Source organism: Carcharodon carcharias, chromosome 15 (genome assembly GCF_017639515.1).
Source record: "Carcharodon carcharias isolate sCarCar2 chromosome 15, sCarCar2.pri, whole genome shotgun sequence".
Lineage (NCBI taxonomy): Eukaryota > Metazoa > Chordata > Chondrichthyes > Lamniformes > Lamnidae > Carcharodon > Carcharodon carcharias.
Window position 1 is genome coordinate 26,187,901 of NC_054481.1, and position 14,072 is coordinate 26,201,972.

At 40.9% G+C, this 14,072-nt stretch overlaps 1 protein-coding gene across 4 annotated transcripts in view; it reads left to right on the forward strand.

Moving 5' to 3' along the window:
• The window catches only part of baiap2l1a (BAR/IMD domain containing adaptor protein 2 like 1a), a 166,874-nt gene that overhangs the window by 69,047 nt on the left and 83,755 nt on the right, over window positions 1-14,072 (forward strand). For all 4 annotated transcript variants that reach the window (XR_005945304.1, XM_041206417.1, XM_041206418.1 and 1 more), the window contains 4 exons: window positions 1,776-1,928; window positions 2,324-2,473; window positions 8,606-8,747; window positions 9,797-9,995. Coding sequence is in view for 3 of the 4 variants with exons in the window: in XM_041206417.1 (XP_041062351.1) it covers window positions 1,776-1,928; window positions 2,324-2,473; window positions 8,606-8,747; window positions 9,797-9,995 (644 nt within the window). In the remaining variant the exon portion in view is untranslated. The remainder of the gene's footprint in view (window positions 1-1,775; window positions 1,929-2,323; window positions 2,474-8,605; window positions 8,748-9,796; window positions 9,996-14,072) is intronic.

Consider the following 14,072-nt stretch of genomic DNA (forward strand, 5'->3'; position numbering starts at 1 on the left):
TCATTCTCCACGTTGAATGCTTCTTAAATTACCTCAAATTAAGCAAATGTCATTTTTGAAAAAATACCTTTAATGTGTGTTAAGCTACATGAACAGTATTATCAATGACTGCATTGAGTACAGTTTTATTTCGCATTAATTTACTTCCCATTTTTTCAGCTTTTTATGTGGTTGCCAACAATGCTAACTCAATTTTGGTAGTTCCATATTGCCCTCTCCAATTAAAATTCATCAATATGATAATGAACGTGTAAATCTAGTTTGCCATTGACATTTTCTCAAAGAGAATTAAGCATGGGCAAAAATTGCCTTCCTTGTTAGTGCCGCCCACATCTCAAGATTGAATTAAAAATAATAATGAAACACTAATTATAGCTACTTGCTAAGATGCTACTATGGTTCCTTAATCAAATTCATATAGTCCATAGTTAAATAAGCCTATTATACTGCAACTCTATCTTTGAGGGTCTTTGTTATACCTACGACAAGCAAAAGCTCTGTCAAATTTTCAGTTCCTTCAAAATGTCAGACCAATTTCCTTTAAAGAAGTGTCTATCAGACCAGCTCCAATTTTAACAGATTCTGATTTGTGTAAATATCAATTTCTTGTGAATAACGTGGATTCCAGCACTACTATTTTGCAATGAGGAAGTGTCTTTATCCTTTAATAAAGTGGAAGTCCTTATGTTTCTTTGGCATGATTCCTTAGTTAACAAATGTAGATTTGGTTTTCAGATCGAACACTGATCGAATTCTGCTAGTTTATTTAGCAATGAGCAAGAGATTGGCACTCTGTTTAATTCACTCTGGAAGCAACATTGAATCCCTATTTTATTTGCATATGCTATCAAACTTCATGTTTTTAATAAAGTTTGAGTTTTTATAGGCATAATTCCACTTCTTGTTTAGCATTTGGACTGTTTTGAGTGATGTTTTTACCGTTAATCTCCAATAACTACCCTCCTCCCCTAAAATGTAAGCTTCATCATAACTTGACAGCTCCAGGTAATGGAAACATATCCGTATTATAAAGAAGGTGCAGGTTTGCATCACTGTCATCTGTTTGTCCTTGAAATAAAACCAGGAAACAGTTCGGCTGCACGTACCTTGCCTTCAAATTGCTTTCTATTAATGGATTTCAGAGTAAGGAGTAAAAATCATGTACAAATTGGTATATTTGAAAATAAAGTGGGGAAGTTATACCACCAATGACTAGAAAAAATGTTTTTTTTTTTACAGAGGCATTTGTTTATGCTCCATGTTGAAAATCTTTCTTGCAATCACAACAAAAAAAAATGTAAAATGTATGAGGGGTGACTGGAGCAGTATTTCTGTTCTAAATCTAATGACTGCAAATCATGTTGCCTTTATCCTAAATGAGTTCCAAAAAGATGATATTCCAGCTGTGATTGTCCCTGATAGATTTTTTCTCATGCCCCTCACACACACTTCAATTTTCAGGTGCCAGTTTCTGATTGTTTAATATTGCTCTTCAATTTAATTGGAAGAAATCTTTAATTTCTGAAATACAACCATTGGTATTAGCAGCTACCATTTGAGTTACTATCTCTTTTCTAATTCATGAGAATACATCATGCATTTTTTAAAAAGAAGTCTTCATTAAAAGTAACTCTCCAAATTCTTTCTATAATAAAATTGTCATAAATATCCTGACAGATCTTGGAAGAAACCAGAATCACAATAGGTATGACCTGATTAAAAATTATTATTGATTTTGAAATAGAGAAAATTGATATTTGTGTATATTTTCCCAGTTTTTAGCAACCATCAGCACAAGGGAAAATGAAATTCAGAGATTCATTACTGAAGGTTGCAAAGAGGCCCTACTTGAAGAAAAGAGACGGTTCTGCTTCCTAGTGGACAAACATTGCAGCTTTTCCCAAGACCTGAGCAACTACCATGAAAAGGTCTGCATGATTGAAGTGTTGAAAGCATGCTGAATTAGTGCACTTTTTTAAAAAATAAAATGATAATGGACTAACATTGTGATCAAACTTTGAAGCCATGATACTGTATGGAACTGAAAATAGCTGCACTTCACGATTTACGAAGCTCAAGGGTAGATTATCCTCCGGGCATAAGAGTTACCCAGAGTGCCACTTCTGATATAACTGAAAAATCATGCATCCACAATTCAAATTTCATTTCCCTCTCCAAAAAGGCAGTAACTAGAATATATGGATGCAGGTGTGTGCACAGCATGGATCATGAGCTATAGAATCCATTCCTTGTGCTTCTCGATTTAAAATTATCTTAAATTATAATTTTCATTTCATGACCATTATTTTTTTTTTTACTTTAGGTCAATGGAATGCTTAGTGCCAAACTAAACAGATGGAAGGAGAAATGTTTCGATGCCACAAAGGTGCCAGAATTTTTGGGTGAAGATGACAGTCCCCCATCATATATATCCAGAACTCCTCAACCTTCTCCATTGATGGGACGATACACTGTGAGTGACTGATTTTGGGGAGGGGGGAAAATCATTTATTTATAAACTCTGCCCTAGTTAGCACAATTCCATTCAACAGCAAAAGCTTCTTGTATGTCTGCCATGTTCCTCTCTTAGTCTTTACAATGCAGAAGACAAAAATAAAAATAGAAGGGGCAGTAGGAAAAAGCGTGGTAAAGCAAAAGTGTTTTAGACCTTTGAAAGTAGAATGAGCAGTTACAAGCAGTTTAGGGATGAAGTTCCAGTGTACAGGACCGGGAAACCAGAATCATGCTGGAGGAGTTGTGGATGTGGGTGAGGTAGGTGTGGTTTAAAAAGATGCAAAAGAATATGAATTTGAAGGTGAGGCAGGATTTTCATATCTAATCCTGAGTGCGTCGGTGTTAATTTCTCCACTTCTCATGGCCTCTCCAAGATTGACATTGTTTTAACCAATTGTAAGCAAATTTGTGCTGGCAAGCTACACTGCAAATTGGTTTGAAGTGCCAAATTAACAGCACTAAACTCTTACAGCTGGGAGAGAGGAGTGGACTGGATTTAAAGCATGGCTAAGAGTGAAATGACACTTCACTGACTAATCCATGTACAAGAAAGAAAAGTATGTGAGAAAGCAATATGATTTAAATATTTATTCTATTCAGGAATGCCTGGTGTGTAACTCTATACAAACAGCAATTGGATTAAAGAGTATCAAATAGGAGACAACAGCCATTGTTATTAAAACACCTGTAATAAAGACACATAGAGATACTGTTGGTATGAATGCTTCTGTAACAAAATAGTATGTTTGCATCTACAGTCCTCAAAACACTCTGGTTGAAAAAGGTACAATGAGCTTGCATATGTCCATTTTTACTGACAGGTTAATAAACAATGTTTGATTCATAAAGGTACTCTTTCCCCAACAGATTTGATTTGCCAAATGTCCATCATAACGCAGATGAAAAGATGCTGATGACATCTATTTATTGGTGTGACTTTTGCTGGAAATTACTTGTAATTTAAGGATTTTTGTTTGGAAAATGTTCAAAAATAAATATCTTTCTTGAAGGGACTCCTTAAAAAATCTTAACATTCAAGTGCACATAATTTGGTACTGGCGCTTTTCTGCAATTAGGGCAGGTTATGGAGTTGAATAACTAGTAGAATTCTAAAGGGAAAGCATTAGTTCAAAATAAATATTTGATCAAACATTTCTAGAGGATGTTAGAAGTAGCACATCAGTGTGATGGCTCTAGATAATGTAGGATTTATGAAAAATGGTGTGGCAGTATTGCAAGGCAGAAGGTTGATCTGTAAATGACTAGTCACATAGTTTGCTTAGGAAACTCCTATGAAAATTTTGTTTGCCTGGAACATTAAGGGACCTAAAAGCAAAAAAAGAAGTTGCAGCTGTTGGAAAATCACAGGGACACTGAAGAAGGAAATTCTGTCTTTTGTATCCTGTGTTTTATACTTTGTCTGCAGCTATCAATATTTTTTTCTTATTCATTTATGGGATGTGGGCATCGCTGGCTAGCATTTATTGTCCATCCCCAGTTACCTTTGAGAAGGTGGTGGTGTGCTGCCCTCTTGAACTGCTGCAGTCCATGTGGTGTAGATACACCCACAGTGCTGTTAGGGGGTTCCAAGATTTTGATACAGACACAGAGACAGTGAAGGCGATATATTTCCAAGTCAGGATGGTGTGTGGCTTGGAAGGGAACTTCCATGTGCTCCCATATATCTGCTGCCCTTGTCCTATTAGATGGGTTTGGAAGGTGCTACTTCAGGAGCCTTGGTAAGTTTCTGCAGTGCATCTTGTAGATGGTACACTGCTGCCACCATTCATCAGTGGTGATGGAAGTGAATGTTTGTGGAACGGGTGCCAATCAAGTGGGCTGCTTTGTCCTGGATTGTGTTAAGCTTCTTGAGTGTTGTTGGAGCTGCAATCATCCAGGCAAGTAGAGAGTATTAAATCACACTCTTGATGATGATGGACAGGCTTTGGGGAGTCAGGAGGTGAGTTACTCACTGCAAGATTCCTGGCCTCTGACCTGCTCTTGTAGCCACAGTATTTATACGGCTAGTCCAGTTCAGTTTTTGGTCAATGGAAACCCCCACGATGTTGATAGTGGCGAATTCAACAATGGTAATGCCACTGAATGTTAAGGGACGATAGTTTTGCCTGGCACTTGTGTGGCATGAATGTTACTTATCACTTGTCAGCCCAAGCCTGGATATTATCCAGGTCGTGCTGCATTTGGACATGGACTGCTTCAGTATCTGAGGAGTCGGGAATGGTACTGAACATTATGCAACCATTAGCAAACATCCCCACTTCTGACCTTATGATGGAAGAAAAGTCAGTGAAGCAGCTGAAGATGGTTAGGCATAGGACACTACCCTGAGGAACTCTGCAGTGATGTCCTGCAACTGAGATGACTGACCTCCAACAACCACAACCATCTTCCTTTGTGCTAGGTATGACTCCAACCAGTGGAGAGTTTATGCCAATTCCCATTGACTCGATTTTGCTACAGCTCCTTGGTGCCACACTCGGTCAAAAGCTGCCTTGTCAAGGGCAGTCACTCTCACCTCACCTCTGGAGTTCAGCTCTTTTGTCCATGCTTGAACCAAGGCTGTAATGAGGTCAGAAGCTGAATGGCCTGGCAGAACCCAAACTGAGCATCAGCGAGCAGGTTATTGCTGATAGCACTGTTGATGACCCTTTCCATCACTTTATGATGATCGAGAGTGGACTGGTAATTGGTGCGGTTGGATTTGATCTGCTTTTTGTGTACAGGACATACCTGAAAAATTTTCCACATTGCTGGGTAGGCACCAGTGTTGTAGCTGTGCTGGAACAACTTGGCTAGGAGCGCGGCAAGACCTGGAGCACAAGTCTTCAGTACTATTGTAGGAATATTGTCAGGGTCCATAGCCTTTGCAGTATCCAGTGCCTTCAGCCATTTCTTGATATCACGTGGTGTGAATTGAATTGGCTGAAGACTTATCTTTTGCACTGATGTGCTGGGCTCCTCCATCATTGAGGATGGGGATATTTGTGGAGCCTCCTCCTCCAGTGAGTTGTTTAACTGACTACCACCATTCACGACTGGTTGTGGCAGTACTGATCTGATCCATTGGTTGTGAAATCGCTTAGCTCTGTCTGTTACTTGCTGCTTATGCTGTTTGGCACAAAAGCAGTCCTGTGTTTTAGCTTCACCAGGCTGATACCTCGCTTGTAGGTATGCCTAGTGCTGCTTCTGGCATGCCCTCCTGCACTCTTCATTGTGCCAGGGTTGATCCCCTTGTTTGGGGTAATGGTAGAGTGGGGGATATGCTGGGCCATGAAGTTACAGATTGTGGATGAGTACAGACCCGCTGCTGCTGTTGACCCACAGCCCCTCATGGATGCCCAATCTTGAGTTGCTAGATCTGTTCAAAATCTATCACATTCAGCACGGTAGTAGTGCCATGCAACATGGTGGAGGGTATCAATGTGAATGTGGGACTTCGTCTCCACATGGACTGTGCGGTGGTCACTCCTACTGATTACTATCAGGGACAGATGCATCTGCGACAGGCAGGTTGATGAGGGCTCAGCCAGCTTAGTCTGTGGCGGTGCTACTGAGCCACTCTTCGTGATGGACATTGAAGACCCCTACCCAGAGTACATTCTGCACCCTTGCCACCCTCAGTGCGCCCTCCAAGTGGTGTTCAACATGGAGGAGTACTGATTCATCAGCTGATTGGTGGATGGTACGTGGTAATCAGGAGGTTTCCTTGCCTATGTTTGACCTCTTGCCATGAGACTTCATGGGGGCCAGAGTCGTTGTTGAAGACTCCCAGCCACTCCCTCCTGACTATATACCACTGTGTCACCACCTCTGCCGGGTCTCTCCTGCCAGTGGGACAGGACGTACCGAAGGGAGGTGATGGTAGTGCCGGGACATGATCTGTATGGTTTGATTCTGTAAGTATGACTGTCAGGCTGTTGCTTGACTAGTCTGTGAGACAGCTCTCCCAATTTTGGTACAAGCCCCCAGATGTTAGTAAAGAGGATTTTGCATTGTCATTTCTGGTGTCTATGTTGATGCTGTCAGGTTTCATTTCTTTTCATTGACCTTTAGCGGTTTTATCCAACTGAGTGACTTGCTAGGCCATTTAAGAGTCACATGTAGGCCAGATGAGGTAACGACAGCAGATTTCCTTCCCTAAAGGACATTAGTGAGCCATATGGGTTTTTATGACAATCCATAATGGTTTCATCATCATCAGACTTATAATGCCAGATTTTTTTATTGAATTCTAATTCCAATTCTGCTGCCATGGTAGGATTCAAACCGGATCCCCAGAGCATTACCCTTGATCTGTGGATCACCAGTCAAGTGACAATACCACTACACCACCATCCCCCCAATAAACATAATATAGGCCTGAATTTTTCAGTCAGCAGGCTGGGTGGTCGTGGAGCCGACCGCCGCCTGCGATCGGCTCCACGCCACCATTTTACGTGGGTGGGCCAATTAAGGCCCGCCCAGTGTAAGACATGAGCAGTAGCACTCAGCGCTACCTGTGCGGGTGGAGATAGGAGGGAGAGCTGGGGCAGAGCTCTTCTGCACATGCTAGCAAAAGAGCGTGTCAATCTCACTGAGGCACAGAGCTGCCTCGGGGAGGTTGAAGCACCTTTGAAATTATTAAATAAATGGAGTAAAAATTTAATTAAGCATGTACCCTCATGTGACTGTGTCACATGAAATGGGACATGTTTTGATGTTTCAGAAAAAAAATTATTTAATTAATAAAAGCTTTAGGAAACCTCATCCCGTTCGTGGATGAAGTTTCCTAAAAAACATGAAGGCTGCTTGGCCTTTTCGCCTGCCTGCCAACCTTAAGGTTGGACGGGCAGCATCAACAATGACCTTAATTACTTCCTTGGAAAAACTCAGCAGGTCTGGCAGCATCGGCGGAGAAGAAAAGAGTTGACGTTTCGAGTCCTCATGACCCTTCGACAGAACTTGCAAGTTCTGTCGAAGGGTCATGAGGACTCAAAACGTCAACTCTTTTCTTCTCCGCCGATGCTGCCAGACCTGCTGAGTTTTTCCAGGTAATTCTGTTTTTGTTTTGGATTTCCAGCATCCGCAGTTTTTTTGTTTTTAATTACTTCCTTAATGGCCTTAATAGGCCATTTAAATATCGGCCAGTGTGCAGCCAATTCCAGCACACACCCGCCAAATGAAATATCGTAAGACAACGCAATGACATCGGGGCACATGCCCGATGTCATCGCGCGTTATTTTACGCATCGGCATGTCGGGTCCACCCCTGCACGCCGACTGAAAAATTCTGCCCTCTATGTATTTCTGATACTTGGCTTAAATTTTTGTGTTTTTCTTTTCATTTTTGGCATTTCTTTGCATCCTTTGTGCCCACTCAGCTACATTGGCTTCCAGTCCCTCAACACCTCAGCTTTGTGCATAAATCCCTCCTATGGCCTTGCTCCCCTATGCAAGCTCCTTCAATCCTACAACCCTCCAAGAACTCTGTTCCTTCAACTTTGATCTCTTGTGCATCCCCATCTCTTCGCCCCAATATTGCATATGTCCTCAGCCATCTGGACCCTACACCCTGAAATCCACCACCACACCCCAAACCCCTCTCTTCCATCTGCTTTAGGGCACCCCTTTGGTACATAAATCCCTAACAAACATCCACTATTTCCTTTTCTTATGTCAATTTCTTTTACACATCCAGATTTTTCCTTGAATTCCCGTTGCCTTCAGTCTTTTGCAAGGACTTTCCCTGAAGGCTTCCAGAAATTCAAGTATGCCATGTTCACTTGTTTTCTCCCGAAGTCCAGGAGGCTAGTCAGGCAGTATCTTCCCTTTACCATGTATATGTATGTTGCTGATAATTAATTTCATTGTTTTTTTCAGTTATTAACACCAGGCTGATGAGTCTATGGTTAAGCAGATTAAATTAATCCTTTATTTAATATGGATGCATATTAGTTTGTTGTCACTCTGGTGACCTGGTTCATAACTTGAAACCATAAGAAAGAAAGAAACTGTAACCGAGAAGCTACTTAAGTGCAACACTCCAAACATTGTACATGAACAAACCAATAATGATAAAATGGTTTCCTAGGTACATGACCCTGCATTACAGAATAATTTAAAAATACCACCAGCTCCTCCTGGGAGAGTTCAGAAAAGTCCTCTGCCAGATATGTTCAACAACCCAACTACTCAACGCATGACCTCCGTTGAGAGAAGCACTGATGTGTTAGGTAAGAAATGGAACTTAACAAATGTTGGCTAAGTGTAAGGTTTTACTGCAATCTAAGTAATATTACCTGATTTGATCCTTTTTCAATACAAGTGACATGTGTATTTGGGTTTTGAACAGTGATGCAAGCAAAGAATTCTGGTTATACTGACTTTCGATGTCACAATATAATGAAAGAAGGCAAAGCTCCATGCATTCAACCACATGCATAGAACACTATTTACCAGCCTCCAACTACCACTGAGATTTTTTTTAGTGATTTCAAAAATGTTGATAGATGAGTCTTTAGAAATTGAATACATGCTGGTTCAATGAGCACGATAGCTTTTGATTTTTTCTTGGTTTAAAAATAGGTTTTGCACCAACAGAAGTTATTTCAACCAGCATGAAGCAAAGCAAAGTGAGATTATCTCTCGGAGGTGATCATTTGCTTGAAAGCTGTTTTTGTCATTAAATCTGATTATCAAAAGTTTCTAATCTGCAATCTTGGGTAATGAAAGAAGCTAATTCCGTTCTTAGAGAAGTGGATGGAAGTTAAAGGGGATGGATGCAGCTCCAGCTTTTATAATGCTGGAGAAAATGGAAATAATTTGTAGAAAATCATCATAGAAAATTCTAGGAGATATAATTAGGTGTTGAAGAAAGCGTAAGAGCAAAACATAAGAAATAACTTCCTTCTGGATATATAGTTTAGCCTGCCACTTAATTCAGCACTTTTCAACTCTTGAACTGTTCAAAATGGATTCAACAGATAGTGGGTGTTAATGATGGGACAATGTTTGGATTCTGAGTCCGTACTTTCCTGATACCTGTTTTGTTAACTTCAAAAAAAACTTGAACTTTATATATTTACAGACTAATAATGGAATAAATTGCACCCTAAACGTGATACAATAAGGGTACTTAACTGGTTTTAACTTTCCAATCTGACATTTGAATTTGTATTTGGCGTATGTTGTAGTTGTGACATTCCTAGACACTCCAGGTGCAAATAATATGAATGTTAAGAAGGAAATAACGAAGTAATAAATTTGATTTAACTTTCCACAGAGGACATCAATCTAATGAGATCCATTTCTGTTGCAACTGGATTGAACATGGTTCAGAGGCCAAAGGTGAAAAGCATTTTTCCCCACACAGCAGGAAATAACAAGAATATGTTAAGCTTCGCCGAAGGTGATGTGCTAACACTTCTTATACCAGAGGAAAAAGATGGCTGGCTGTACGGAGAACATGACATGAACAAATTGTAAGGCCCCTTTGTTTTTGAAATCATTACAAAATAAATATTGTACTTACTTCACTTTAGGAACATAGGCACAGGAGTAGACTAGGTCTCAGCCATGAATCAGTTGTTAAGACTCTTGCCACCAAATCAGTAGCTTCCAAGTTCAAGTCTTACTCCAGGACTTGAGCATAAAAATCAGGGTTGATACCCCACTGCAGTACTGATTGAGTACTACTTTGGTAGGCGTGTCATCTTTCCGATGAGATGTTAAATTGAGAGACGTCTTCCCTCTTGAGTGGACATAGAAGATCTCAAGGCAGTATTTCGAAGAAGAGCAGGGAGTCACTCCTGGTGTTCTGACCAACATCACAAAAACAGATTGCTCATCATCATCACATTGCTGTTTGTGAGAGCGTGCTGTGCACAAATTGGTTGCCATGTTCCCTACATTACAAAAATGACTACACTTCAAAATTACTTCATTGTCGTGAAACGTGCTATATGAATGGAAGTCTTTTTTACTTTAGATCATTCAACCCCTTGAGCCTGCTCTGCCATACAATTAGATCATGCCTGTATCTCAACTCCATCTATCTGCCTTAGAACCTTATCCCTTGTTACCTTTAACTACGTTATTGAGCACATATATGTAAATTGTGTTAAAGGGCAAAGTGAAAAGAATATATACTTTTAAAACTGCATACATTTTGTAGACTACCATCTCACTCCACAATACCTTCAACCTTAATAAATTATTTATTTCTAAAGCTTGTTCTCATCCAACCTTCAACCTAGCTTTAAACTCAATAGCTCCATAGCTGTGGTCCTAGAATACCCAGCAGCTGATGGCCACTGATGTTGACCTGTCCCAAATTTCAAATTTCCATAACTGAGGCAAGAAGCTCACAATTGTACGGGCACATGAAGAGGCATCCACCACGTTGCCTCTGCAGCAGTTTGAAATGCCACCTAGCCACTCGAGTAAGGGAACCTTGAGGCCTGAATTCAGTGTGTCTTAATTGTAATTTAAAGTAGAAAATCAGCATTTTATAAATAGCATTCTGTTCTATATTCCTGCTAGTGGAGGGGAATGTGTTCTATTGTTTTGTTGGAAGCTTGTTAATTTTGTGCCTTCATCTTCTACCTCTATGGTCATCTTCATAACTATTCTCATTCAATAACTAGATTCAAATGAAAAGCACCTGTCTTATATAGTTAGGCCCTGAATATGAATAAAATATTGAATATCATCCTATTTGTACAGAATAAATTATTTTCAATTAGAACCATAGTAATTATGACTTGCTTTTTTCTATATTCATAATTTGAGTTGTAAGGAGACTGACTTCATTGAATTGCAGCTTGTTATGTTAACAGGAGTTTGAAGTATCTTTTACCCCCACCCCGCTCCTCACCCACAGTTTCTCACCACCCTGCCCCCCCTCCCCCTTGCATCTACAGGAACAAGTTTTTTAAAATTTGTTCCTGGGATGTGAATGTCACTAACAAGGCCAGCATTTTATTGCCCTTGAGCAGGTGATGGTTAGCCTTGGTGATAGTGTCCATCTTTCTCATGCTTTCTTGCTGGTGTACAAATTATCCTTATCTTTAAGTTATGACAATTTTAATAGGCTCAGGTGATGGATAAAGTAGCAAATTGTACTTAGTTAACATGGATTAAGGCAACTACAGTTCAACATGAGTTGAGCACTGCTATTCATCAGAATGCACATTGTTCTTTTAGTTTTCTAATTTCTTGTATTTTACTATAAAAAGGGCAGTCAATCTGCATTAGCAAGGTTACTGAATGTATCCACAGGCTATAAAAATGAGTGGAATTTTCCCACATGCATGATCATTGAAGCAAAAATGTGCCTGTAACTGTTTACAGCAATAAGACAATTATGCAAAACTCACTGTATTTGTTAAGCAGAAAACTCTGCAACATACTATATTCTGTTCAGGCTTGATCATTGATGATTTACCACAATCGGGCATGAACAGGAAATGTAATCAATAATATATTGCAGTGACTACTTCTCATGCTTGCTGCTTAATAGTAAACACAATTTTTAATACATGAGACCTACCAAACTCATTTTAAATGTATAATCTTCTGCCCTTCTGTTTTGATTTCAAAAATAGTTTTACTTACACTGTTGTAAATATTGCCTTTTTATTGTTTCACTAGTCATTTTATCAATATTTAACTGCATAACTTTATGCAGAATACCATCATTTTGTAGGCCAATTGGTTCAATCTTTTTTTGTTCCAGACTAACATTAATCATGACTTCAAAATGTTGTTTCACAAATGTTTATAATAGGCTACCGAAAAAATTGGTCTGTTTGTTTAATTATTACTTATTGTCTGAATTTGGGTTTAGTTGGCACAGCTGGCATTTATTACTTATCCCTAGGGTCATGAGAAGCTGGTGGTGGGCAGCCTTCTTAAACCACTGCAGTCCATTTGGTGAAGGTACTCCTACAGTGTTTTTGGGATTTTGACCCAGCAACAATGACAAATCTATTTCCTAAATGCAAACCACTGAGCACTTGCCACAGAATTACATACTTGCTACAAAAAATAACTTTAGCACGGATCAAGTGAATGTAATGTTAAAGGTCAGTTCCTTGTTCCTGCTTTAGCCTGTTCAATATTGGTAAGTTTTGGGCTTCAGTGATGCTTATTGTGTATATGCATTCCTATTGGTGCATATCATTGTGTGTTGAATTGATGGCACAACGAAAATACAGATTGGGCAGAATTTTCACCTCAGCCGAGCTTGAAATGACCTGCATTGACGTTGGGCCAACGTACTGACGTCAACTGAGTGACATTTCGGTCGGCGGGCCCGTGCGGGAGACGAAGCTGTGCCCACCATTAATTAAGAGGTCAATTAAGGCCATTGACACCCCAATTGTCAGCGATTTAACGCTGCCCGTGCGTTTTCTTGGTTGTCGCCTGGGCAAAACAGGCAGGTGGGCAGCCTACAATTTGCAAAAGCTCATCCATGGGCGGGATAAGAAGGGTCAGCAGCATTGTCAATGTGAGTATTGAGGAGTTTTGGAGATCATGTGCTGTTGGTTGCTTATTTCAACTGGACAGCTTCATCTCCATTCAGAGCTTCATTCTGAGCATTTCTAGGCTTCATTTCAGGACTCATTAGTGACTTCCAGGCCCCTAGAGGATTCAGACTGTGTGGGCCCTTCCAGGTATCAGATACCCTTCCATTACCCTGTAATGTAGATTGTGACCTCCGTTGGAGGCATTTCCTCTGAGGAGGAACAGAGGGGCAGAAGGGAGAGGAGTCCATGTGTCCCAATGCAATTTCCAGGGCAGGACCTGTGGGAGGAGAGATGCAGGCACAAGGGGCGCAGGGCCAGAAGGAATTCCAATGCGGAAGGGGCCGCAGAAGATGATACTGTTCTGTCGCTAGGGTTTAGAAGCGGCAATGCGGCTGCCTCAATATGTCTAAGGTACAATGTCGAAGGAGGCTCCGCCTCTCCAGGGAGACTGTTAACTCCATTTGTCAGACGGTTGGGCCTGAGGTCAGCTCCGATTGTGTGGGTGGATGCACCATGCCAGTGGCGCTGAAGGTCACAATGGCCCTCAACGTCTATGCCTACTGGTCTTTCCAGGGCTCAGTGGGGCATCTGTGTGGAGTCTCCCAATCAGCTGTCCACAGTTGCGTCAAACTGGTGACAGAAGCTCTGTTCAGGCATGCATTGACTTTCATTCATTTCCGCATGGACGAGGCCAGCCAGGCTGAGCAAGCCAGAGGCTTTGTAGTGATTGCTGGGTTCCCCCACCTCCAGGGTGCCATTGACTGTACACATGTGGCCATCAAGTCACCAGCGGGTAAACCGGGTGCCTTCGGCAACAGGAAGGGATTCCAGTCCATGAACATGCAGATACTGGTGATTACAACATGGAGATTCAGCAGGGCTGTGCAAGGTCCCCTGGCAGCTCCCATGATGCGTACATCCTGAGACTTTCCCAGGTGCCGAGGCTCTTCAATGTTCCAGCCTGACTGGATGGATGGCTGCTGGGTGACAATGGCTATCCCTTGAAAAGGTGGCTCATGACTCCTCTCC